Here is a 26388-nt window from a genome sequence, read left to right as displayed (position 1 = left end):
GGCGATGCAGCGTGGTTTGTGGGCAATGCAAGGCGCGCTGTGTGGGCGATGCAGCGTGGTTTGTGGGCAATGCAGGGTGCGCTGTGTGGGCGATGCAGCGTGGTTTGTGGGCAATGCAGGGCGCGCTGTGTAGGCGATGCAGCGTGGTTTGTGGACAATGCAGGGCGCGCTGTGTGGGCGATGCAGCGTGGTTTGTGGGCAATGCAGGGTGCGCTGTGTAGGCGATGCAGCGTGGTTTGTGGACAATGCAGGGCGCGCTGTGTGGGCGATGCAGCGTGGTTTGTGGGCAATGCAGGGCGCGCTGTGTGGGTGATGCAGCGTGGTTTGTGGGCAATGCAGGGTGCGCTGTGTGGGCGATGCTGCGTGGTTTGTGGGCAATGCAGGGCGCGCTGTGTAGGCGATGCTGCGTGGTTTGTGGGCAATGCAGGGTGCGCTGTGTGGGTGATGCAGCGTGGTTTGTGGGCAATGCAGGGTGCGCTGTGTGGGCGATGCAGCATGGTTTGTGGGCAATGCAGGGTGCGCTGTGTGGGCGATGCTGCGTGGTTTGTGGGCAATGCAGGGTGCGCTGTGTGGGCGATGCTGCGTGGTTTGTGGGCAATGCAGGGTGCGCTGTGTGGGCGATGCAGCATGGTTTGTGGGCAATGCAGGGTGCGCTGTGTGGGTGATGCAGCGTGGTTTGTGGGCAATGCAGGGTGCGCTGTGTGGGCGATGCTGCATGGTTTGTGGGCAATGCAGGGTGCGCTGTGTGGGCGATGCTGCGTGGTTTGTGGACAATGCAGGGCGCGCTGTGTGGGTGATGCAGCGTGGTTTGTGGGCAATGCAGGGTGCGCTGTGTGGGCGATGCTGCGTGGTTTGTGGGCAATGCAGGGTGCGCTGTGTGGGCGATGCAGCATGGTTTGTGGGCAATGCAGGGTGCGCTGTGTGGGCGATGCTGCGTGGTTTGTGGGCAATGCAGGGCGCGCTGTGTAGGCGATGCTGCGTGGTTTGTGGGCAATGCAGGGTGCGCTGTGTGGGTGATGCAGCGTGGTTTGTGGGCAATGCAGGGTGCGCTGTGTGGGCGATGCAGCATGGTTTGTGGGCAATGCAGGGTGCGCTGTGTGGGCGATGCTGCGTGGTTTGTGGGCAATGCAGGGTGCGCTGTGTGGGCGATGCTGCGTGGTTTGTGGGCAATGCAGGGTGCGCTGTGTGGGCGATGCAGCACGGTTTGTGGGCAATGCAGGGTGCGCTGTGTGGGTGATGCAGCGTGGTTTGTGGGCAATGCAGGGTGCGCTGTGTGGGCGATGCTGCGTGGTTTGTGGGCAATGCAGGGTGCGCTGTGTGGGCGATGCTGCGTGGTTTGTGGACAATGCAGGGCGCGCTGTGTGGGTGATGCAGCGTGGTTTGTGGGCAATGCAGGGTGCGCTGTGTGGGCGATGCTGCGTGGTTTGTGGGCAATGCAGGGTGTGCTGTGTGGGCGATGCAGCATGGTTTGTGGGCAATGCAGGGTGCGCTGTGTGGGCGATGCAGCATGGTTTGTGGGCAATGCAGGGCGCGCTGTGTGGGTACTGCAGGGCGCTTTCCCGGTTTAACAGCAGCTGCTATCGATCGGAGCCTTCAAGAACCCCTGAGGAAACACGCTGCGCTGCTGCAGATTATGTTGCTGATGATGCCGCTGATCATTATCAAGGAAATCCTGCTGCTGATGATGCTGTTGCTGCTACTGATGCTAATGATACTCCTGCTGCTGCCGATGATTATGATGATCTTGCTGATGATTAGAACATCGCCTCCAATGATGTTTTATTTCAATGTATTTTTTGAAGAAGAACTCGCCCCCACTGAAGAGGGCATCGCAATACTTTACGGTATAAATTAAATGAATGTAGTCCGACCTACATATCATCAAAACACACGAATAAAAATATCAAAATGAGAGTCTTGCAGAGTTTTCCTGAGCTGTTTCGGTGCTCGGAGCCAATCTGAGGACCCGGTGGAAGAGTTCCACATCTCGGGCACCACACTCGAGAAGGCCCCGACAACCACTTCCAGCCCCAGCCGAGAATTAACACTTCTAGGTTGAGCTCGCAGAGCCTGCCCTGAGGGGCGCAAGGTATGTATCTACCAGACATCTGGGGGGACAGACGGGACTGCGGGTACTGAGCTTTGTAAGTCCTTACAGCGAACTTTAATTGTACGCGATGGCTGAATGGTAGCCAGTGCAGATGATGGAAGATTGTTTTTTTTTTACGCGCTCGAAGCGGCTAGCGACGTCTAAAGCGTTGCGGGCAGCCGCATTCTGCACTGGCTGCAATTTCCGAACCAGTCCACGAGGCAGCTTGGCACACAAAGGCATTTCCGCAATCCAGGAGCGTTGACACAGAGGCGTGAAGCGGTGTTTCGAGATCGCCATCGGATAAGAGGGGGCTCAGCCCTGGGAGCACTCTTAGGTGATAAATAAACAGCTACGATCGAACAGCACAGGGAGAGGGCGTCCTCCATTAATTCACGGGGGATCAAGCTCCCCCTGCCCCATCCTCATTCTCTGACCCTACAATCATCAGCTCCGTCTTGCCGGTTCTCATGCATCCGTGCAGCCACCTCTGCCAGGCAGTCTGTTGCGCAGGCGAGATCTGCAGCTGGGTCACCTGAGAAGGAGACACATATCTGGGTGTTTCATCGGCGTGCTGGTGGCACTGTAACCCGTGCCTCCGGATGACAGCTCCCAGCGGCCTAACATAGACATTGAATACAAAGGGGAGATAAGACTGACCCCTGAGGGATACCCTAAGGGGAGGGTTCCGGCAGGGGACACGTGGGGACCCAAGGCCACTTGGTGGGTCCCAGCCCTGCAGAAAAGATCCAATCCGCTGCGAGGCGGTGCCTCCGATTCCTGCCAGGTCCCGTAGGAGCTGAAATAAAACCCCACGAATCGATTGTATCAAAGGCCGCTGACAGGTCCCACATAGCAAGGGCTGAAATACAGCCCCTGGTCTATCGCCGTGAGGACATCGTCTGTCACGCAAACCAAGGCGGACTCAGTTCCACGATGGGCGATAGTTAGCGAGGATATCAACATCCAGTCCCGTTTTATTGAGAAGTGGTCGCACTAAAGCACTTTTCAGCGGTCACAGGGACACTCCTTCTGAAATGGAAGAGTTGACCAATTGGGTCACCATTGAGACCACAGGCTTAAAGGCCTCCTTAAGAAGCCAAGATGGACAGGCATCTCAATCACACGTGGTCCATTTCATCCGCGCAGTAGTCTGGATGAGGTCTGCAGGCAGGACCGGTAAAAAAAATATCCTCAAAGACGAGAGGAGCCCTTGGGTCCAAGCTAGGATCAGCACTAATTGCTGGGCAGATACCCTCTGTAATGCGATCGATCCTATTAGAACTGATGGAAATCTTTGCAGCGCTCTTCAGAAGGAGCAACCTTTATGCACGTTCAGTCTGGGTGCATCAAACCGTTGACCATCCTGAAACAGCTCAGCGGGGCGGTCCCTTGCCGAGTTAATCCTCGTGGCGACGGACTTTTTCTTCGCCATGAAGATAGCCCCCCGCGTGTGTGAGCCCGTTGACAGGCTCAGCTCGATCATCATCGAGCTGAGATCTGCGCCAGCGTCGTTCCATTTTCCTAAGTTGTACCTTGAGGGCACTGAGGTCTCTGGAATGCCAGGGGGGGTGTGGTGCTCGTGGTAACTTGAGCATGAACACGGCGGTGAGGAGCAAGGTCATTGATAGCAGATCGGAGCACTGAATTGTACTCACCAACCCTCCCATTCATGGTGCCACTGTCACAGTAAGAGGAAATATTGGCCGACAAGGCGTCGTGAAATCCAGAAGGGGTAATTCGCCTTTTGGGCCGAACCCAGCCTCCCTGAAGTCCCCCAGACCGTCAGAGAAGAGTGGGGAGACACTTGATCTCAGCATTAATCACGTTGTCATCATTCCACAGTGTGAACAAACTTTGAAAGGCCCCAACTGAGACCCCCTGGGCGAATACATGGTCGATCAAGTGGTCGTGATCATGGGTTGGGCCCTGAATGAACTGAGCAACTCCCATAGAATCCATGGTATTTAAATGATCTGTAGCCAAACTATCAGATGGGTCGTCCATGTGTTGAAATCTCCCAGCACAATTGCGCAAGGGAATTCCAAGAACAAGGGGCGAGATCACCTCCAGACAGCTGAGACAGGTGGTCTATAAACAAGTTGTGAAATACAGCCTCTGATTCTCCTTCAGGGCACAACACACGATCCTGTATTTAAATGACCCAACTTTGCGACCAGGGTACAGCACAGATTAGACCAGTCTGAAGGATCAACACCACCTTGTCACCTCTATTTTTACCTGGCCTGTACATATGCGAAATTGAAGACCCATCTGGGACTAAATCAACCAGAGGTTGGTCGACTCCAGGTTTCATTAGTAAAAGCTAGGTGGGCACAGCCCATAGCAATCGTGTCACCCACTAAAGGGGCGCATTGCACGACCGACCTGGCGTTCATAACCATAAACTTCAGTACAGGCTCCTTCTTAACACTGACGCCTCTATTTTGCAGCTCAGTGGAAAGTTGGCGAGGTATATTTATTATAACCCGAGGCGGATGGGGAAGGGCATCTGGGAATCTGGATCTGAGAGACCAATGCGGACGTGAGTCAAGCGAGATCTTGTGAGTAAACGATGAATTGCAACCATCAATCCTCACTGGCTCCCAGATTTCAACCTCCCTACACGCCTCCATCGTCCACCAGTCCACCCGAAAATCGTCAGGGGAAAGTGAACGGAGGCGCCTAAGGTCGTGAACTGAGTAGCCCATAAGTCACGAGAGAGACAAGACTTCAGACACTGAAGTATACATGGTGAAGGGGCGTAGACCGCTATTTGCTTGAGTTGCTGGGTCTAAACCAGACGCATGCCTCCCTAGTGTTGGTCAAACACCGGAAGCCCAGATGATGAGACAAACTGAGCTTCACCAGGATGGACTGTGCACAACCCACAGTGAGCAGGACACGGGCCGAGGTGGCAGGTGCAGTGGCTGGTTGGACAAGCAGTAATAATAGTAGTACTGCCACATCAACTGGACGATGAAATAGGCTGAGCTTCAACTCGGGCAAGCTGGGTGCAGGCCGAAGCGGGATGGTCATGAGCCGGAACGTGCAGGTGGTAATCCTGCCGTGCCTATCATGTGATGAGACGAAGCTTAGCTTAGCTTCGTCTCATCACATGATGACAAGTTGATTGTAGAGCACAGCAAACTGATCACAGGCCAAGACGAGCAGGTGTGGTGGTAGGACATTCAGATGGTGGTTAATACTGAAGCACCAATCAATAGATGAAATGAACTGAGGATGATTGATAATGCTCATAATGCTTCTGGTGATAATGAAGGTCGCGCTGCTGATTATGATGTTGCTGCTGCTGCTGTTGAGGACCTCCAGGGGATTTCATAAAATAAAAAGGAGTCTCCATGCTCCTACAGTGACCCCCGAACCCCCACACCCCTACACACAGAGTCCCCACTATCCCCTGAGGTCCCTTTACCCCCCGTTTGGTCCCCCTGCTCCCCTCCCCCCTCTACCCCCCCCCCCACCCACCCCGAGTCTCAGCGGACCCACTTCGACAAAGTTTGACGCAGAATCCCAGATTGGGGTAGGCACAATGGGAGCGGTGGCGCAGCGGTTAGCGAAACTGCACTACGACCCCGGCGGCCAGAGTTCAACATCGGTGACGAATATTTGAACCGATCGAGGCCTCTCCTAGGTCGACTCAGCTTTAAATGAGTTCCCGGTGCGGCTGGGTCACCTACCCCCTCATGCACCGTGCCGGCCTTCGTAGGTGTTACTCGCTAACAGCACTTGCCCCAACAGTCTGTAAATTCCAAACGGGGGACCTTTGTCTTTGTGTGCGCTGGTCCCAGTGGAGCTGCTGTCGCCACGTTCATCCACGCGGATTCTCATAAACCTCTCAATCACCCCTCCCCCCTCCCTCTCCAATCCCCCCCTTCACCCACTCTCAATCTACCCCCATCTCCCCCCCCCCTTCAGCCCACTCTCAATCAAACAGAGCCCCACCTCTACAACACCCCACCCCATCAACACGAGCGCTCGTGACTCCACAAACACAAGGGCCCCCCCTCTCCCCACACTCCCCCCCCCCTCTCTACACACCCCCCCCCCTCTCTACACACTCCCCCCACACCCTTCCCTACCTCACTCTCTCCTCTCGCTCCTCAGACACTCTCTACGCTCCCCTCTTTCTCCCCCCTCCCTCCCTCCCTCCTCCTCTCCCCCACGCTCCCTCACTTTATCCCCTCTCTCCACACTCTCCCCACGACATAGGCAAATGCAAAGATCTCCCCCGTATAGCCTTAACAGACTGTTGGGGCAAGTGTTGTTAGCGAGCACCAATGAAGGACGGCACGGCACACGAGGGGGTGGGTGGCCAGCACCACGCCCGGCCGCCTTTGTCTCCCTAGTCGCGACACACCGCACCAGGTATTCAATTAAGGCTGAGTCGACCTAAAACTACGAAGTCCTCTCACCACCGCTCCCCAACCCCGCCCACACTCTCCACCCTCCCCCCTCTCTACCCCCTCCTCCCCCGCTCTCTCCCCACACACTCCACTCTCCCCGCTCCCCGTGTCGCCTCCCATCACCGCTAATGAGCGCCGGAGCAGCGCGCTCCTGAGCGCCGCTAGCCCCGCTAATGACATCAAACACAGGAGCGAATAAATATTAGAGTTTCCGACACCCCGCACACACATACACACAGGTACATACGCACACATACACAGACAACAGGAGCCGTTCGCCACTCGGTGCCGGTGGCGTCACCGCGGCGCTCGTGCCAGGCTAGGTGCACCTTTGGGGTCACGTTGAAGTGTCGAAGGCTCTCTGCTGGCAGGAAGTCACGGGGACTGACCCAGCCTCCTCCACAGAGGCCAATCTTGACACCGCTGGTACCGGCCATCAGCAAGTCCACTCAGCTCCACACCCTCCTGCACCGCATGAGCCCATCTCTCCTTTAGCCCGTGCCACGCTCGTTTATCCCCCTCTATCCGGCCAAACAAAATCCGCTTGGCCATGCGGTGGCTGAGCATGCGGGCTGCGTGACCCAGACTACGCAGCATCATCGTCTGCCGGAGGAGCTCACCGACGATGGGATTGCGTCCAGATCTCTCGGGAGTCCGTGAGCTCATGAACACAATCCAGGCTCACAATAAGTTCTCTCTCCATTCCCAATGAATGGAAACCACCAGGGAATCCTATCCAATTGCCCACAACTCCGTCATCTCGTTCAGGTAGATGAATTGATATCAACGCCGTAGCATCAGGCCGGGCTGGGCGAGGAGGTTAGGGGGTGAGGCCCCCGCCCCTTCTCAAGGCCCACCCACCCAGTCCCCTTCTACATTTTTAACCAAGTCGAAAAATCGTGGCGGAATATTGAACGGCGGCGGCGGTTTTCCATCGGGTCAGCCTTTCCTGTAACATCCAAGCGGACGAGAGGCCGAGCAGAGACCGCAATAAAATCACGCAGATCGCACCGTTGCTCGCTCTGCTTAGTGTTTCACCATTTGTTTAAAGTTTTGTTTAACTTTGACTGTGCGGTGAGTTTTTGTGTGTGTACCCCCTTTAAACGAGGTTACGACTAAGGGCCTGGATGTCACGAAACGCGGATTGCAACGCAAACCGCCAAACCTCGGGCCATAAGTTACGGAGGCAACCTCTGCGCTTTACCTGGCCTCGGGCTTTTAGATCGCCCTCTTCACCCCCTTGGCACGGACAGCACGCCATCCAGCACTCACAAGGGGGTGGATAGCGTGGAACATATTTCAACTTCCAACCTTGCCATTGTGGGTTTGGATTGGGTCCTTATGTGGATGTCCAGCGCCCCTGTCGAAAACTGGCAGGCGCATCGTGCAGATGCGCAAGCCGATATTCAGTTGTAAGATCAATGATATGGGCTTGCATTCTTTGTTTTGCCCATTTATTATCCATAAGATGTTCTTTCTTGGACCTGGCGTGCATTTAAGATGTTGTGTGGACGCATCAATGCCGCATCAATGGCGGAACAGCGTGTTGGTGATCACAAGCCCATGGGCTGTACATAAATCTAGCACCCTCTTACTATTATTAATGAGCTGATCTGGTTTACGCTGTTCAATTATTCCCACTCGAGTAGAAGAGTCATGACCCACTCAGGTATTCAAGTCAGCTAATAAAAATGACTTCATATCCGAAGGGCCACTTCAGCCAACAGCTATAACAGGTTATAGAAAGCATCTGCCTAATCAGCCTTGCCAGAATTCTTCCAAAGCTGTTTCAAAGTGCCAAGTATGATTAGTATCATTGGTGGGCACGTAGACAACTACCACCACGATTTCTCTCCTCCTGGTGATGGAGAGGCGAGCCCACGATAGCCCAGGACTCATCGCTTCCCACAACTAACCACCAGACTCGCATGCACACCTGAATAAATTGTATTCATAATAACAGCTGCTCCCTGTTGTTGGACGTCATCCTGCCTTGAATAGAGGACTGTCCCCCCTTCAACAAGAGACTGCACCTCCCTTATTCCAGAGAGGTCCAGGCAGTGCCGATACCGGTCTAGCTCCTGACAGAGGAATGGAAGCCTCTCCTTCGAGCGAACAATTGGACATCTCCACGTGGTCGACCGCAGTGATTTGCCTGTTGTTTCTGGAGGAATCCCCGATGATGGGGATGCAGTTCCCCGACTCTGCCGTAAAGTTTACGTGGCAAGGCACGTCATAGACATCTGTTCGCTCGGGGGTCTCCGGCACTTGCTTGCATTCATTCCACCTTGTGGCCTCTTTGGTAATCAAGCACGAGGCTGGAGAGGGGGTTACCAGGCTCTATATCACCAGATCAGAGCCCCTATTGGCCGCTGTGGTGACTGTGAGTGCACAATGGGGGAAATCGGCCGACTAACGTCACCCTTGACCCCCAGAGGCAGTGCTCGCGCACAGCATGCGGTGTTACCGTCTGAGACCACGAGGAGGCGGGCGGTGGTTTTTTTTTCTAGACGACAAAGACAAAGATCCCTCATATAGCCTCCAACAGACTGTTGGGGCAAGTGCTGTTAGCAATCACATATGTAGGCCGGCACGGCACACGGGTAGGTGGGTGGCCAGCACCACGCCCGGCCGCCTTTGTCTCCCCCGTATCAAAATTTACACACAGCAGCAGGTACTCATTTCAGGCCGAGTAGACCTAGCGGGGAGGTCAAGGACCGGTTCGTCACCGACGTTGGCTGTGAGGATTGCAATTGGGTCGCTAGAATCGTTGCGCTGCGCGCTGACCACTACGCCAACACTATCCACTGACATACACAAAGACAAAGCTCGCCCGCATAGCCCAAATAGACCGCAGTGACAAGTGCTGTAAGCGAAACACGCACACTCACAAACATCCAGTCACTGCCAGCCACTCAGCTGCTCGCTAACCCTTCCACTCATTAACTCGGCGGCGAATTCACTCACTAACCCGTTCACCGATTGCCAAACCCCTTCATTAAACAAAGCAATTCACTCCTTCACCCAATGACTCGACAACCAACTCATTCACCACGGAATTATTTAACTCATTCAATCGACGACCAATTCGCTCGATACATCGGCCACACGTTCGCCGATGCATACCCATTGTCATCTGGAGGTAAATTCGCCAATTTCTCAGAATCTGACTATTTGGCTCCACGCCCGGAGCGACTGCTGTGACGGCACTGCCCGCAGGGAGCTCCACTCGTGGCCAACTTGCAGCCCGACACTAGCCCCGGCCACACTGCTTCTGGATGCCCCAGTTAACGTTCTGATGCGATCCAGCCACGTCTCCTCCGATGTCGTCGTGACCTCGTCCCCCTGCTGTTGTTGTTATTATTATTGTTGTTGTTGTTCCTCTGCAGGAGGATGCTCGGAAATATTGCGTTGTTCGACGATCCTCGAGAAGGATAACTGATTCACCAACGTACACCCACTCACCCACTCACTCACCCACTCACCCACTCACTCACCCACTCACTCACCCACTCACCCACTCACTCACCCACTCACTCACCCACTCACCCACTCACTCACTCACCCACTCACTCACTCACCCACTCACCCACTCACTCACCCACTCACTCACCCACTCACCCACCCACTCACCCACCCACCCACCCACCCACTCACTCACTCACTCACCCACCCACCCACCCACTCACTCACTCACCCACTCACCCACTCACTCACCCACTCACCCACTCACTCACTCACCCACTCACCCACTCACTCACCCACTCACTCACCCACTCACTCACCCACTCACCCACCCACCCACTCACTCACTCACTCACTCACCCACCCACCCACTCACTCACTCACCCACTCACTCACCCACTCACTCACCCACTCACCCACTCACTCACTCACCCACTCACTCACTCACTCACTCACCCACCCACCCACTCACTCACCCACTCACTCACTCACCCACTCACTCACCCACTCACCCACCCACTCACTCACTCACCCACCCACCCACTCACTCACTCACTCACCCACTCACTCACCCACTCACCCACCCACTCACTCACCCACTCACTCACTCACTCACCCACTCACCCACCCACTCACCCACTCACTCACTCACCCACTCACTCACCCACCCACTCACTCACCCACTCACTCACCCACTCACTCACTCACTCACCCACTCACCCACTCACTCACGCACTCACCCACTCACTCACCCACTCACTCACTCACCCACTCACCCACCCACTCACTCACTCACTCACTCACCCACTCACCCACCCACTCACTCACTCACTCACCCACTCACTCACCCACTCACTCACTCACTCACCCACTCACTCACCCACTCACTCACTAACCCACTCACTCACCACACCGCAGGTCACCTCACTTCTCTTTCTGCTTCTCCCCTCGCACTGCTCCACTTTGGAATCCCCTCCTCCCATCACCGCCATCATCGTCGTCGTAGTCGTCGTCCTAGTCGTCGTCTCTTTCCCCCCAAGCTCTCACAACAACAACAACAACCTCAGTCCATTTAAGAAATGCGCTACACCCTCCCATCGAGTCCAACTTTGGCACGAGTGCTTTTTGCTGCTGGCCGCATGACATCTCTGGCCGTTGGGCCTACTGTGCTCAGTCACCGCGTTCACTAATTTACCCATTGACCAGATCACTTAATAACTCGGCAACTCTTCTTGGTTCTTTCGGTAAAGTCACGTAAAATGGAAATAATAAAATAATAAAATAAAACATAATAAAATAATTCTCACGACGTTTCGGCCACAACGCAAGCAGCCGTCCTCAGGTGAAGACCAGGTCTGTCGGGGAGACAGCGTCTGACAGACCTGGTCTTCACCTGAGGACGGCTGCTTGCGTTGTGGCCGAAACGTCGTGAGAATTATTTTATTATGCTTTATTTTATTATTTTATTATTTCCATTCTACGTGACTTTACCGAAAGAACCAAGAAGATGAATCCCTGCAGTCACGAAAGCTTTAAATCGAAATTTAACTCGGCAACTCATCCACTCGTTGGCCAATTGACTCATTCACTCATAACTATGGAGGTTGAAAATAAATAAAGCACACTCAACACGTTCGTCAATACCGCAACTATATGTGTGGCCTTAAAAGCAAAACTATATATATTTCACGGGTGACGTTACGGGCAATTGCCCTTCTTCAAAAGCACACGGAACGTCCGTCCGCTACGGCACGTTGCACGTGTTGTAAAGCGCGTGCGCGTGCACCGCTCTCTCACACCGCCGCACGCCGTTGCTCCTCAACGGACTTCATTTCTCGCGACCGGGAGAAGCGGACAGTGAGTGGGACGCGTCTCGAGCTGAGCGGCGATCCACTTCAGCGGCGGCTCCCTGAGACGCCGAGCGGAGGGGGGTGGATGGCAGCGCCCGCCCGCCCGCAAGAAGTCTGCGGTGCGGCGGGGGGGGGGCTCCATGCGTTCCACGCTCTGGGAGGACTCTCGCAGGGAGGGGGGGGGAGATCCACATCCCTCATCTTCCACTCGTGAAGCGGGTGGACACTGCACCCCATCCACCACCGCCCACCCACCACCCACCCAACCCACCACCTCCCCCCAACCCACCACCCCCCCCCAACCTCCCCCCCCCACCACCGCCCCCCTCCCACCTCCGCCCGCCCACCACCCCCCATCTCACCACCCCCTCACCTCCCCCCCACCCACCACCCCCCCACTTCCCCCCAACCCACCACCCCCTCACCTCCCCCCCACCACCACCGCCCCCCCTCCCCCCGTGTCTCGTGCGGAGGAGTCGGTTGAGTTGCTGCCCCGTTGGCCACGTTTGTTCATCACGTGACAACAACTTTACTATAAGAATAGGTGTTACCCTTTCTGGCAAATAAAACAGTTGTGTTAAGATGTTAAAACACCAAACTGAAAGCCTTTGCAAGGAACCATGTCTGCAATAACCACGTGAACTAATCATGTCTGGTTAATGCAGACATGATTCCTGGCAAAAAGGTTTCTGTTTGCTGTTTTAACGTCTTGACACACCTGTTTTATTGCCAGAAAGGGCAACACCTATTCTCATTTTTTGATACTGGCAAGGGAGGTCCCATGAAATAACGTTGCCAATTGGCCGTTGTCGGGTGGAGGAGGCTTTCACGACACAACATTGTTACTCGCGCGGCGATCCGACCCAGACAAACAAATATCAATGACGAATCGTAATGCCGCTCGCGTGAAAGCGCGCGCCGCCTTAAACCTTATCGACGGATGCGTTGGGCTGTGTTGTTCGCTGTTGTTATTTGTGTTTGTGCGCCACTGCCAACGCAGCAACCGCAGATACAGCAGCTAAATCTGCACGGGAGCCGTGGTGGCGAGATGTTAACTACCTCGCCTGCTATACAGGAGGTCGTGGGCTCGAAGCCGACCCTGACGCTTGCTGTATATTTGGAGTTTGCGGTGTCTCTCTCTCCCTGTGGTCGCGTGGAATTTTTCTCTCTGGGTCCTCCGGGTTTCCCCTCCACATTTTAAAATCGACAAGCGTTGAGAGCGTTTTGGCTGCTACAAGTTTCCACATTATAAGCCACTTGGTTGGACGATCATTTGTGGTGAGGTCGCTTCTGAAAAGGAGCTGCATAGCTCAGTGTCCCTTACCTCGTAAAGTAACAAAACATCGTTTAATATCGTTTTTAATAGTTTACGAGAGCATACATCACACACGTTGCTATGCGATATGTCTAATTAATGAACTGCGCCAAGCTGAACGGGAGGAACTCAGCCTCCATCACCCCTCCCCCTCGACACACACACAAATCCCCCGCATCCCCCTTCCATCCCCTCGCTCCCACTCGGAGCTAGCGCAGCGAGATGCCATTATTGAGTTGCCGTGTCGAGGTTGTTGACTCTGGGATTCCCCGCGCCCGTCTGTGCACACACACAGACAGCTGTGTGAGCACGTGGAGCGTGGCTTTCGCTGGAGATCGTAACAGCAGCAGCGGCGGTGGTGGTGGTGGTGGTGAAGATGATGGCAATACAGTCCGGTACATTTTGTACTCGTTCCGTCCTCACAGCGCCGAGTGAACACGACGCCACTTTGCACGGAGCGATGCTCGCTGCTACGTGCGCGCGTGCGCGATTGCAAATTGTTAGGGGAGCGGTGGTGCAGCGGTTAGCGCGGCGCTGCGGTACGAACCTCGCGAACCGAGTTCGATTCCGGCTCGCGGCCAACATTGGTGGCGATTATCTGAACCGGTCCTGGGCGTCCTCCCCTTGGTCGACTCAGCCTCAAATGAGTACCTGGTATGGTGCGTAAACATCGCCACTGGGGAGACAAAGGCGGTCGGGAGTGATGCTGGTCACCCACCCCCTCGTGTACCGTTCCGGCCTTCATAAGTGCTCGCTAACAGCACTTGCCCCAACACTCTGTTAAGACTATACGGGTCATCTTTGTCTTTGTCATTTCAATCTATGGAATAATGTGCGTGTAAGTGCGTTGTACACTTGGCACATTTGGACCGTGACGCCCGCACACAATGGACAACTCTTTGGGACTTGCACCAGATGCCTAGGACTGCAGTAGCCTATGGTTAGTATACCCGCAGTGATAACCAGGGCGGACTGCCGGATTCTAACCGCAAGACTCTGCAACAACGTGAGAACGCGCTACTCGCTGGGCCGTGTCACCGCCCAAAGAAGAACCAGAGACTCGGCCTCACTCACCACCACCTCACCAGCTCACCAGGAAACTCACTCCCACCTCACCACCGATCTCACCCATACCCCAAAATCTACCATCAGTGCACAACCATCTCACTACGAGCTTACCACCAACCTCACCACCAGCTCACCAAACACAATCTCACTCACCAACAACCTCACCAGATCATCACCACCACGTGGCCCCCCTCACCCTCTCAACTCACTCACCAACACTCACCAACACACACACTAACATTCACCAACACACACCTACACTCACCAGCATGCATCAACACACACACACACGCACACTCTAACCCACTCACGAGCGCACACCAACACACTCACCATCACTCGCACAACTCATTCTCTAACACTCACACATTCACTCAAAAAACGCTCAGTAACACACACACCTACATCAACACGTCCACCGGCACACACACCAACACACATCAACGCACACACACGACCGTACACGGATCATCATCACCACGATCCCGTAGGTGTCCACTGCACATGCCGTTATTTGTTATCTACTTTCCTCTGTCTTGTGCCAATGTGCTCAATTCGTGCCACATCTCTCTGGCACCAATCTCGAATGTCGTTGCCAAGAAGCCATTCTCGGTGAGGTCTTCCTCTCTTCCCGATTCCTTCCATCTTTACGAACAACAGCAACACTTTACATTTTTTTGCTGCCGTCCATCCTACACGTGTGCCCAAACAGTGTCTGTTTCCTGCTCACCACGTATAGATAACTGCATATCCATGCGTACAAATAAAGACTAGGATCCTCCGTATAGCCCTTTCACAAACTGTTGGGGCGAGTGCTGTTGGTGAGCACCTATGGAGGCCGGCACGGCACACGAGGGGGTGGGCGGTCGGCACCACCACGCCCGGCCGCCTTTGTCTCCCGAGTGGCGATGATTATACGTCGCACCAGGTACTCATTTGATGCTGACTCGATCTAGGGGAGGCCCAACCACCGGTGCAGATAATCGTCACCGGTGTTGGCAGTGAGCGGGAATCGAACTCGGGTCGCCGGGATCGTAGCGCAGCGCGCTAACCGCTGCACCACCGCTCCACAAATGTGTGCACCAACACATACACACACCAGAATATATGCACACATTCACGCTCACCATGACTCAACTTCGTGATCGAACAGCCTTACATTGTATCTGTACCAGATGTAAAATCCATGGAAGGATTCTAAAGCTACAAATACGTGGTTCAATACGATGCTCAATAGCGTAGGGGCCAGAGGCAATCCCTGTCGCACCACAATGTGAACAGGGAATGGCTCAGAATCCCGGCCACGTAGCGTTACCCGCGGCCCTGCCCAACATCGCCAAGCTCCTTGATGATTGTGAGCAGTGTCCGGGACCCCGGAACCACCAAGAATAACCCAGAGCCCTGGCCTATTGATGGCATCGCTCGAGCAGTGGGTGTAGGGTCCTATTAAAATTCCCGACACATTCGCTGTAGGAGACAGACAGAGACTCGTCTGGGCGTTTTAACAACGCGCAAAGGATGCGCATTGCAATGCACACACGGATATCTGCGCGACCCGTTACATCGCGCTGTTAGTCCCGGAGAAGGGGCCTCGTGGTTGAGGACCATCAGCGGACACCTCGCGCTAAGTTTAGAACCCCCCCTGTGTTTAGAGAAACTTCAAAACACTTTTGAAAAATGAAGATAAAATTTAGTTCCAGAAATATAAAATTAGATTTTATATTTGAAGTTTCTCATGCACCGCCTGCGCATCCACGCGATCAGACCGCCAAATGTAATCGCTGGAGAACCCAGACCTGCATTGGTATCGCCTCGGCCACGTCCATTCAACCCTCGTCATTATTGAAACATTTTCCTACCGTCCTTAAACCTAAATTAAACTTTTTTTTTATTTCATTTAAAAACAAAAATCTCCCACGTACGTATATATGGCCACAGGTCATTGGTAAATATTTACGACCTTGTAAGGAGGTACAGGATGTTCTTATCCTCGATCGTGTGTTCAACATGGGCAGCGATGAAAAATAATGTTTGTTTTATGTTTGCAATTAGATGTGATTGATTACGAATCCCGACCACTTTTTAACTCTTACTCAATATCACTTTGAGGTCCTCGATTCCCTGAAAACACGTCGCGCAAGCGATTGGCACCGACGACGAGGATGCGCAACTTCTTAGGGCTAGATTTCGCAAGACTGTTTACATGAAACTTTTCAAGGCACAACCGAAAAAGAATGTCTCTCTTTTTGTTCTTGTTTAACATCACGAGTTTAACAGATCGTTCAGCGGAGTCGTGGCGGTTTCCTTTCGGCGCAGGCAGGGCCGTCTATAGAGGGCTGATGTGGAGCCCGGGGGAAAATCACACCACGTGCCCCCCCCCCCACGCCATCAGAGTAAACCTCAAGTATTACTTCTGTAATGACAATGGAGCCTGCATGCGGTGCGAATGCACGAGTGGCCACGGGAGGTAATGACAGGGGGAGTCAGTTGTGAGTGCGACGGGACCGGTGGCTACGGGAATGTTCGAGAAGGGGGCGTGGTCAGGCGACGGAAGAGGGCGGTGGAGTCTGCCGATGGAGCGAGCGTCCGGAGTCGGCGAGAAAAATCGAGAAGGGGGGCGTGGCCTCGTGTCGGTATATAAGGGGGAGATGCGCGGGAGACACGGGGCTGTTGCAGTGGGGGTCTCCGCCTGACGTCAAGTGAACGTGTCTCCAATAAAATGCCATCTCAAGAGAAGTGTGTCAAGTCGTCATTACATATCTGACACCGTGACGTCAAAGCGCGCCCCCCCCCCTAAAGTGCGGGGCCCAGGGCGATCGCCCCGATTTTTCGCGTACCCCTGGGGACGGCTCATTGTGTAGGTTATCTACAAAATCAAGTAATGCTTTGATGTATTGTCTGCCCGCCGAGTCGCCCTTGAACAAAGAGCTCCTGAGCTCAATGGGCTTCATTCAGTGGGAAATAAACTTCCGATTCTGATTTTAAAAGAAATCTATAAAAGTATTTAATTCGCATATCCCATCGACCACACTGCCTTCTGTGAGTATGTCTCCATCAGCTGCACTGGCTCAACACGAGCCATACTCCATCTGGAGCGCGTTCAACATTCCGTTTTCTCATGATGCAGAGTGAGGCTTGCTTAGAGCACTGCTGGGGAATTGCCCCGATGTTGACCAGCGAGGACACATTTTTAAATCCTTTATATTAAGTTCACTTGCTTGATTGCTTGCTTACGACCGTGCAAATCTTTCGGTCGTTTTTAAACCCACTTCCCGTGATCCAATCGAGCTGACATTTTGCACACAGACTCGTTGTGCGTGGCAATTAATTTTCGTGAATTTTTTTTTCCAAAATTTTGCACTGTTTAGGGAAATTTTTTTAAATATTTAATTACCAATTGCTTAATGGTGGCAGACAATCATCTGACCCATAGGTGGCAGCCATCTCAAGCCAGAAGACAAGAGGACTCTAGCCGCCCCGATGCCACGCATATAAAGTATTTATAGTGAAAAACTTTGTTTTTACGGGTTAATTTTTTCCGTACTCATTGGTCTTGTACAGGGAAACAGGTAATGCACGAATATCAACTAAAGTCTACATATTTCATAGCAAGTTTATAGGTTGAAATTGAACGACTGTTCTCCCTACTCTTTTCAGATAAGTGAACAGAGCTCAACAGGATTCTTTTGCGGAGGATGTGTCTGTGGAATACTGAGCCTCTCAGTCCATCATCCCTCTGCGGTGGTTAAAATGAGTACCACTCTGTCTGTGTGAGACCAAAACAACAGCTGTTTTTTCTTATGGATGGGATCACCCTCCACCCCCCACCATAGGATTGTGGAATTTCCACCACAGCCTCTGCAAGGCTGTAAATAGAAGAGGAATCAAAGCTTCGATGCTGACACGAGCACGAAATCGCTTTAACTGTGACAATTTTGGAGTTGTTGAATCTCTCCGTCCATCTTCTGCTGGCATCGTAAAATCAAAACACAGCAGCACAGAACGCTTCACATCCCCACGATATCCAATGATATTGGTGGCACAAAATGGGATGAATGCCATTTCAACCTCACAGAGCGGCGCACACTACGATTTCCTAGGCTTCTATCCTGACTCTGGCTCGCTAAGATGACCCTTAATCATCATTTAATTTTCAGCCCATTGTCAGTTCACTGCTGGATGAAGGCCCTCTCCCCACCCCCACCACACACGACACCGAGGTTGTTTGTCCATACTTCGCCATTCCGGTCGGTTGGTGAAGGAGTGGAGTCGGGGGGTAGAGGGGGAGGGGTAGGAATGGTTCCGAGAAATCACTTAGTCGGCACTGCGGTCGGGAATCGAACTCAGGTGGCTTGGGTTCATTAATAATAACACAGTGCGCTAACCGCTGTGCCACCGCTCGGCCACAGCCACCCTGGACTTCTCCTCCGCGGGCCTGCCAAGACTGCACCGAGTAATCCTCGACTACCTCGTTAATGAATCCTCGGTTATCTTTGATGTTGAACAATCCCTCAATGTAACTTAGCATGATAATTCACACAAGCCTTGACGTTCAATCATCCGGGCCAGGACCTTTCCCAGCACGCCGAGTGGGAGAGCATTACAATCAGTGCGGTCCCACTTTCCTACAAAAGGGGGAGGGGGGAGGCTCACCAACAAGGAAGACATTCGTCCAATTATGTGGAACCCGTCCAGAGGTCTCGGCAGTTATAATGATGGCGTGCAAGGCAGCCTGCACACAAACGTCGCCCCTTTCCCCTACGAGTTCAATGGGAAGGTCATCTTTGGCCGGCACTTTACTCATTCTCAGGGGCATAGAACACACACACACACCCGTTAAGACAAACACACACACTTATACACTCACACACACACCCACTTATACACTCACACACACCAAAATACACACCCCTCGACACAGGCTGTCGAAGCAAGTGTCTTTCGCGAACACCTCTAAAAGCCGCTGGTACGGCGCACGGGGGGGGCGGGGGGGGGGTGACCAGTGCCACGCCCGGCCATGACCGGGTCAGATAGTTGCCACTGGGAAACACAAACAAAGACAAAGACCCCCCCGTATGGCCTTTAACGGACTGTTGGGGCAACTGTTGTTTGCGTGCCGCTATGAAGGCTGGCACGGCACACGAGTGGGTGGGTGGCCAGCACCACGTCCGGCCACCTTTGTCTCCGGCGTGGCGATGTTTACACACTGCAACAGCTACTGACTTTAGGCTGAGTCGACTTACGGGAGGCCCGGGACCGGTTCAGATAATCGTCACTGGTATCGACCTTGAGCCATAGTCGCCGGGTTCGTAGTGCAGTGCGCTAACGGCGACGCCACCGCTCCCCACACACTCACACACGTGAACTTGACACTGAGGTTAACAGCAAAGTTAACACTGGAGTGAGCAGCTTAGTTAACGCTGAGGTTAGCAGCGGAGTTACCAGGGTGGTGGTGGTGGTGGAGAGTGGTTGGGGGAGTGAGAGGGGTTGGGGGAGTGAGAGTGGTTGGAGGAGTGTGGCTCTGGAATGTTGTCAGCGGAGTTGCGTGGAACGGAACCAGGCGGCACTCATTAATCTCTATGCGACACGACAACACACACACAGCTAAAGACAAAGGTCCACCGTGTCGCCTTTAACAGGCTGTTGAAGCAAGTGCTGTTAACGAGCACCTATGCAGGCTGGCGCAGCACACGAGAGGGTGGGTGGGTGGCCAACACCACGCTCGGCCGCCTTTATCTCCCTACTACCGATGTTTTACAAATCACACAAGGTACTCGTTCAGGCTACCTAGAGGGCGGTTCGAATATTCGCAACTGTTATTGGTCGTGAGCAGGAATCGAACTTGGAGCGCTAACCGCTACACTACCGACACACAGACTAACATGCACATCTTAATATATATACACAAAGATCCCCCGTGTAGCCTTAACAGACTGTAGGGGCAAGTGCTGTTAGCGAGCACCTATGAAGGCCGGAACGGTACACGAGGGGTTGGGTGGCCAGCACCACGCCCGACCGCCTTCGTCTCCCCAGTGGCTATGTTTACACACTACGTAATCATTTGAGGCTGAGTCGACCTAGGGGAGGCCCGGGACCGGTTCAGATAATCGTCACTCATGTTGGCCGTGAGCGGGAATCGAACCCGTGTGGTCGGGTTCATAGCGCAGCGCGCTAACCGCTACACTATCGCTCCCCACACAGAACACATTCCTGCGGAGGGAGCTGGTAGGAACGTTGGGTTGCTCGGTCAATGGCCAGGGTCAACGGTGGCGTGGTGTATTCCGCAAATATGGCCGACTGTGAGGGTGGGCACAAGCCGGCGTGAGCAGGTTAAACTTTGAGTTTTATAAGGGCACCACAGGGTGACCAGCCCCTCCCCACCCAGCCCCACCCCTCCCACCCCCCACCCAGCCCCACCCTCCCTCCCCACCCAGCCACTCCCCACCCTCCCCACCCAGCCCCTCCCCACCCAGCCCCTCCCATTTTGGATGCATGACAGACGGACACAATAATCCCCTGTGGGCTGGTGGAACCAGGTGGTTCCTACCAGTATAAACAAACATACTAATATATAAATATCATTTGCATGTGTAAGCCACATTTCATCCGTATACACACTAACATATACACTTTAAGGCACTAACACAAACTAATACCCTTACCATACGCAAAGCCTCACCAACACACATCAAAGCAACTCGCGCACACACACACACTGACATCTCCAAACATGCATGCACAAACACACACACTTCTCACACATACTGACGCACGCACGCACACACAAACACACCCAAGACACACACTAATCACACGACTATACACGCTACTACACACACTGGAATATATATTCATCTCCATCAGGCACAGCGCTGCTGGGACCCTGGGGAGGGAGATGCCAGGAGCGGCGTCGGGTAGAGGTGGGGGCCCCCGGAAAGGAGTGGGGTGGGGGGACCCCAGGGAGGGAGGGGGACCTCAGGGACGGAGAGGGGAGGGGGGCAGTGAGGGAGAGGGACCCCAGGAAGGGGGTAGAGGTGGGGGGCTCAGGGAGAGAGAGGGGGGATGAGCCCAGGGAAGAGGATGGGAGACTCTGGGGAGGGAGAGGGGGGAGAGGTACCCCAGAGAGAGAGGGGGGGGGGCCTGGGAAAGGATTGAAGGGGGGGATCTCAGGGAGAGAGGGAAGGAGAGGGATGGCAGGAAGGGAGAGGGGGTGTCCCAGGGAGGAAGGTGGGGGAGACGAGGGGAAACCATCCTCTGGCTCGGTCGGACAGAGCCGGCGACGCGGAGCTCCCCATGTTGACCGCCGCCACCAGCAGCATCTCCTGCCGATTCAGCGTCTTTTTTTTAAATAAACTCAGCCCTGGGCAGATGCGGGCCTCGGCGCGGGTGCCACTGGCGTCAAATGCACCGGCGGTGACCGGCGGTGAGCGGCGTGCCAGGCTGACGACTGCACCTGCTCCGTACGCTCGCTGGACCAGGGCTCGGCAACCTGCGGCTCCGTAGCCCGCAGGTTGCGGCGGCTCCCCAAGGGCCCCTTCGTGACGTTCTCCACTGAGGACCAAAACCTCCTCGCGGTCATTGGGTTCATCGTGGCTTCTCGAACTACGGAGTTGTGTTTTTTGTTGCGAACGAATTCGAGACTCTTCTCCTCATTTGGGTTGCTGACCCACTGCGCTAAGAAGTCGTGGATTTGCTCAGAGCATGGCGAGGACCTTTGGCCTGAAATACGGCGTGTGGTTATTTTTTTATTGTTGTTGTTGTTGCTACTGATGCGCTTATTTACCCAGGAAAGGCTTAAACGAGTCTCAAAACTCCTTTTCAGGAGGGTTCTGCCACACCGGGGATGCTTTGGCCAATTCGATTGACGACACCGAAAAAACCCGGAGAAATCCCTCCGCCGTCCGTACGAGCGGATATCAGTGAAAGCCCCGCACAGATGGATTCACGAATACATTGCTGCGTTGCCATCTCCTGGCCCGCCTCGCAGCCCACGCCTGCAGCACGCGCCCCATTCCCAGGGCGTCTCCCATCAAAGAAGGAACCGGGCTCAACGCTGCCGTAATGAATATGATGGTGAGGTGAAGATGATCACGATCATCATGATGATGGCGAGCTGATATCAATGACGCAGATCGTGATGCCGATGGTGAGATCGTGACGAACAGAGGGCGCCTATAACCCTAACCCCCCCCCCCCGCCCTCCCCGCCCCCCTCCAATCACCCCGTAGCGTCAGAGAAAATGTTCTCGTTGTGACCTGGACGTGGGTCATCAGCTGTTCTTTACAAGCCGGGCCGGGGGGGTGGGGTAAATGGGGGGATGGGGGGGGGGGAGTTAGGGTGGGGGCGTGGCGGGAGATGCCCGGGGGCTACACTGGGTTGGTCGCAGCTGGAGATGTCGCCGATACCAGGGCGGGATCTGGAGCCGGGAATTCTGGGCGGTGATGGCGCCACTCTGAGTGAGTGTAAAGGTGAAAGGCGAAGGTGCAATCGGTGGTTCACGCCGCTGCTGCACCACCACCACCACGCCCCATCGCGATCGTCTCATCGGGGTGCCGAGACAACGAATTCCATTTCGTCTCTCGCAGAGCAGTGCGACACTCGGTGGTGAGGAACGGCCCGCGGAAGCGGACATCACAGAGCAACCTCTGTGAGCCCTTCAAGGTGGCCTCACATCCACACCGCATGTTACAGCCAACCCATAGTTAATTCTCAAGAGCTGGCATTTAGCCCAACGAAATTGAATGTCACGGGAGGTTTTTGTGTGTGTGTGTGTGCAGCGATGGGTGACCACCCTGAGACCTTCCACTCGCTATGGGCGCCACGTGGGTAGGAGATGTTAACTACCTCGCCTGGTATACAGGAGGTCGTCGTGGGTTCGATCCCGACCCCGACACCTGCCGTGTATTTGGAGTTTGCATATCTCTCATCATCATCACGGTGGCTAGGAGATATTAACTACCCCGCATGGTATACAGGTCGTGGGTTCGATCCCGACCCCGACACCTGCTGTATATTGGGAGTTTGCGTGTTCTCCATGCGGTCGTGTGGATTTTCCTCCAGGTCCTCCGGTTTTCCCCACCACATTAAGAATCAACGTGCGTTCAGAGTATTTGTCTGCTATAAATTTACACGTGATAAGCCACTTCATTGAGCTATTATTTGTGGCCAGGTCGCTTCTCGAAAAAGAGCTACATAGCTCAGTGGGCCTTACCTGGTCAAATAAAACAGTTTACAGTTTTACAGTTGAGAACCCAGCGGCGAAGACCTGGATTCGAGCCCAGGCTCTCGGCTGCACCCGCTCGGCGCTCTGCCCTCCGAGCCGCCCGGTCTGTCGCCTCAATGCTCCGTCGCCAACTCGAGCGTGGGCGACGGTGGCCAGAGATCGAACTCGGTTCCGCAAGCGCTCCAAAGGTCAGCCGTGACCGACCGCGTAGTGAGCGAAGGACCGGCGCGCCAAACGTGTGACCTCTTGCGACAGCATTCGCACAAACTTACTGCTATACACCGGCGTGTCAAGCGATTTGTTTGATCTATGAATCACGGGGGTGGGAGGGGGGGTGGTGAGGGATCACGGGAGCGGCGCCGTTCCTTTGAGGGTAGCAGTCCACTACGAACGTTGACCGTCAACTGAAGTGTGCAATTTTCTGCTGGAGTTTCCGCGTCACCGCTGCCGTGAATACGGAACTCCCCTTCCCCCAGCCGTCTGTGCTCTCGACTCCCCGCCGCTCTTCAAGGCCGATCCCAACCCCTTCCTCTTGTAAACCACGAGCGCCTGCACTGCGCACCAAGTACGCGTGATATCCCACGTGACGCACGTCACACACCGTGGTGCCGCGCGGCATCTTGAGACGCGGTGGCCTCCAGATGCTGCGCAAAGGTCACGCCGCGTCGCACGCGAGGTCAAGGTGGGATCGGGTGGGGTCGTGTCGGGTCAACATGGTATAAGGAAAGGGGTCTCCCTACGGCGGTCGGGAAGAGGTCAGGTGGGGGCTGTGTGGGGTCAGGAAGGGGTCGAGTGAGGTCAGGGTGGGGTCAGGATGAGGTCGTGAAGGGGTCAGAAAATGGTCGAGTGCGGTTAGGATGGGGTCAGTGGGGTCAGGTGGTGTCACGGCAGGTCCCTACCGCTGTCGGACCAGGGCAGGTAGGGGGGGCAGCTCACGTTCACGCTCTGCCCCGGGAGACCGTCCGGCCAGCACACGTAGCTGTCAAACGTGCGGTTACAGTAGCGGCCTGCATGGCGCACACGGGGACATGGGGTGAGACACGAGATGAGACACGAGGTGAGACACGGGGTGAACACGGGGACGCAAGGTGAGACGCAGGGTGAGACACGGGGACACGGGATGAGACATGGGGGGAGACACGGGGTGAGACACAGGGACACGAGGGGAGACACGGGGACACGGACGTAGATGAGGCAAGTGTCAAGGTAAGAGGACAGAACGTAGAACTGGAGACACGGGGACAGCGGCTGAGACGCAGGGACACACTGCAGCACCCCTACTTCCATCGCCTCCCCCCCTGCTCCCCCCCGCCCCCCTGGACCCGCACGTGTTTTCATTTTAATCTTGCGTAGTGAGCGCTGCTTCGTCACGCACAACGACCCGAAGCATGGGGCGACCTTTGTGTATGTGTGTGTTCGTGGGCGCATTGTGTACACATCAGCACTGGGGAGACAAAGACGGCCGGGCGTGGTTCTGGCAACACCACTCCCTCGTGCGTCGTTCCGGCCTTCATATGTGCCAATCGCTAACGGCACTTTCTCCAACAGCGTGTGTGGACAAACAGTCCCCCCGTGCAGTCTGTGTAGGCTCCACTGCAACTGGTGTTGCTACTACTGCTGCTCGACTAAAAGATAGAGGCAGGAGGGTGAGGAGGGTGAGGAGACAGGTGGAAGTGGAGACAGAGGAGGAGACGGAGGAGGAGGGAGAGGGGACAGGTGGAGACAGAGGATGACAAGTGATAATGGACAGAGAAGAGGAGACAGAGGAGGAGGAAGAGGAGACGGGGAACGAGAGCGATGATTCACAGGCGATCAGAGAGAATGAGGAGGGAGGAAGATGAGGTGGAGGATGAGGTGGAGGATCAGGAGGAGGTCTGTGAGACTGGGCCGTGTGCCGCGCACCGCCTGCGTGTGAGGGGTACGGCGTGGACTCCATCTCGTCGAGGCAGCGAGTGCGGTACTCCTTCCACCGCTCCACCGTGCGCGACAGCATGGAGCGCGGGGACTGCTGGGGGAGACACGCGGACACGCGGCGACTCAAGAGACACGGGGGACACGCAGAGACACGCAGAGACACGGGGGACACCCGGGAGACATGGGGGAGGGGGATACCCGGGGGAGACGCGGAGAACATCCGGGGGACACGCAGAGATCCGGGAGACACGCGCAGAGTCACGGGGAAATGGGACACAGAGACCCATAGACATGGAGACACGGGGATACGGGACACAGAGATGCCAGGATACGGGAACATATTATATAGTACAACTAATTATTATCACTGTATGAAGACAGAGATACAACACAGGAATATGGGAACACGGGGCCGCGGGGACGCTAGGACACACGAGACACAGGAAGAGGGGGACATACGAAAACGGGGACGTGAGTATACCAATCATTCTCCACGTATCACAGCAACTCATTACCATAACATGACCTCGCGGGGACTAGCGGACAGAAGCAGGTGGGCACTGGGACACGTGGGACAAGACAGACGTTCAACACACAATCAAAGGAGACGGAGACGTGAGAACGCGTGCGTATGGTGTGAGGACGCGGGGACACGGGGACTCGTTCCGAACGAATCCCCGCTCCCTCCACGCGTCATCCCGCGGCAGCTCCAGCGGCACGGGAGGCAGCGGCCGAGCGGGCGAGAGGAAGATCGCAAACACGACGCTCACGTGGCCACACGTCGGCTTTCACGACCTCCCTCCCCCCGTCACCCCCTACCAGCTCACCCCCCCGCCCACCACCTCCTCCTCGTCACTATCCGAGACACGATGACGCACGCGCTGCACTGGCACAAAGACAAAGATCCCCCCACCCCCCCCCCGTGTAGCCTTAACAGACTGTAGGGGCAAGTGCTGTTAGCGAGCACCTATAAAGGCGGGCACGGCACACGAGGGGGTGGGTGGCCAACGCACCACGCCCGGCCGCCTTTGTCTCCC

The 26388-nt window shown here is 55.0% G+C and overlaps 1 protein-coding gene across 4 annotated transcripts in view; it reads right to left on the bottom strand.

Moving 5' to 3' along the window:
* The window catches only part of LOC144937151 (glucagon-like peptide 1 receptor), a 72660-nt gene that overhangs the window by 30018 nt on the left and 16254 nt on the right, over positions 1-26388 (bottom strand). For 3 of the 4 annotated variants that reach the window (XM_078864454.1, XM_078864457.1, XM_078864455.1), the window contains exons 3-4: positions 25340-25445; positions 24337-24444 (exon numbers count right to left, since the gene is read on the bottom strand). In XM_078864454.1, coding sequence (XP_078720580.1) covers positions 24337-24444; positions 25340-25445 — 214 coding nt within the window. The remainder of the gene's footprint in view (positions 1-24336; positions 24445-25339; positions 25446-26388) is intronic. The other variant, XM_078864456.1, reaches the window with a different exon arrangement.

The sequence above is a fragment of the Lampetra fluviatilis genome, chromosome 18, assembly GCF_964198595.1.
Source record: "Lampetra fluviatilis chromosome 18, kcLamFluv1.1, whole genome shotgun sequence".
NCBI classification, from domain to species: Eukaryota; Metazoa; Chordata; class Hyperoartia; order Petromyzontiformes; family Petromyzontidae; genus Lampetra; species Lampetra fluviatilis.
Note: the sequence above shows the minus strand (reverse complement) of the source record. Positions and strands in the feature narration are given on the sequence as shown.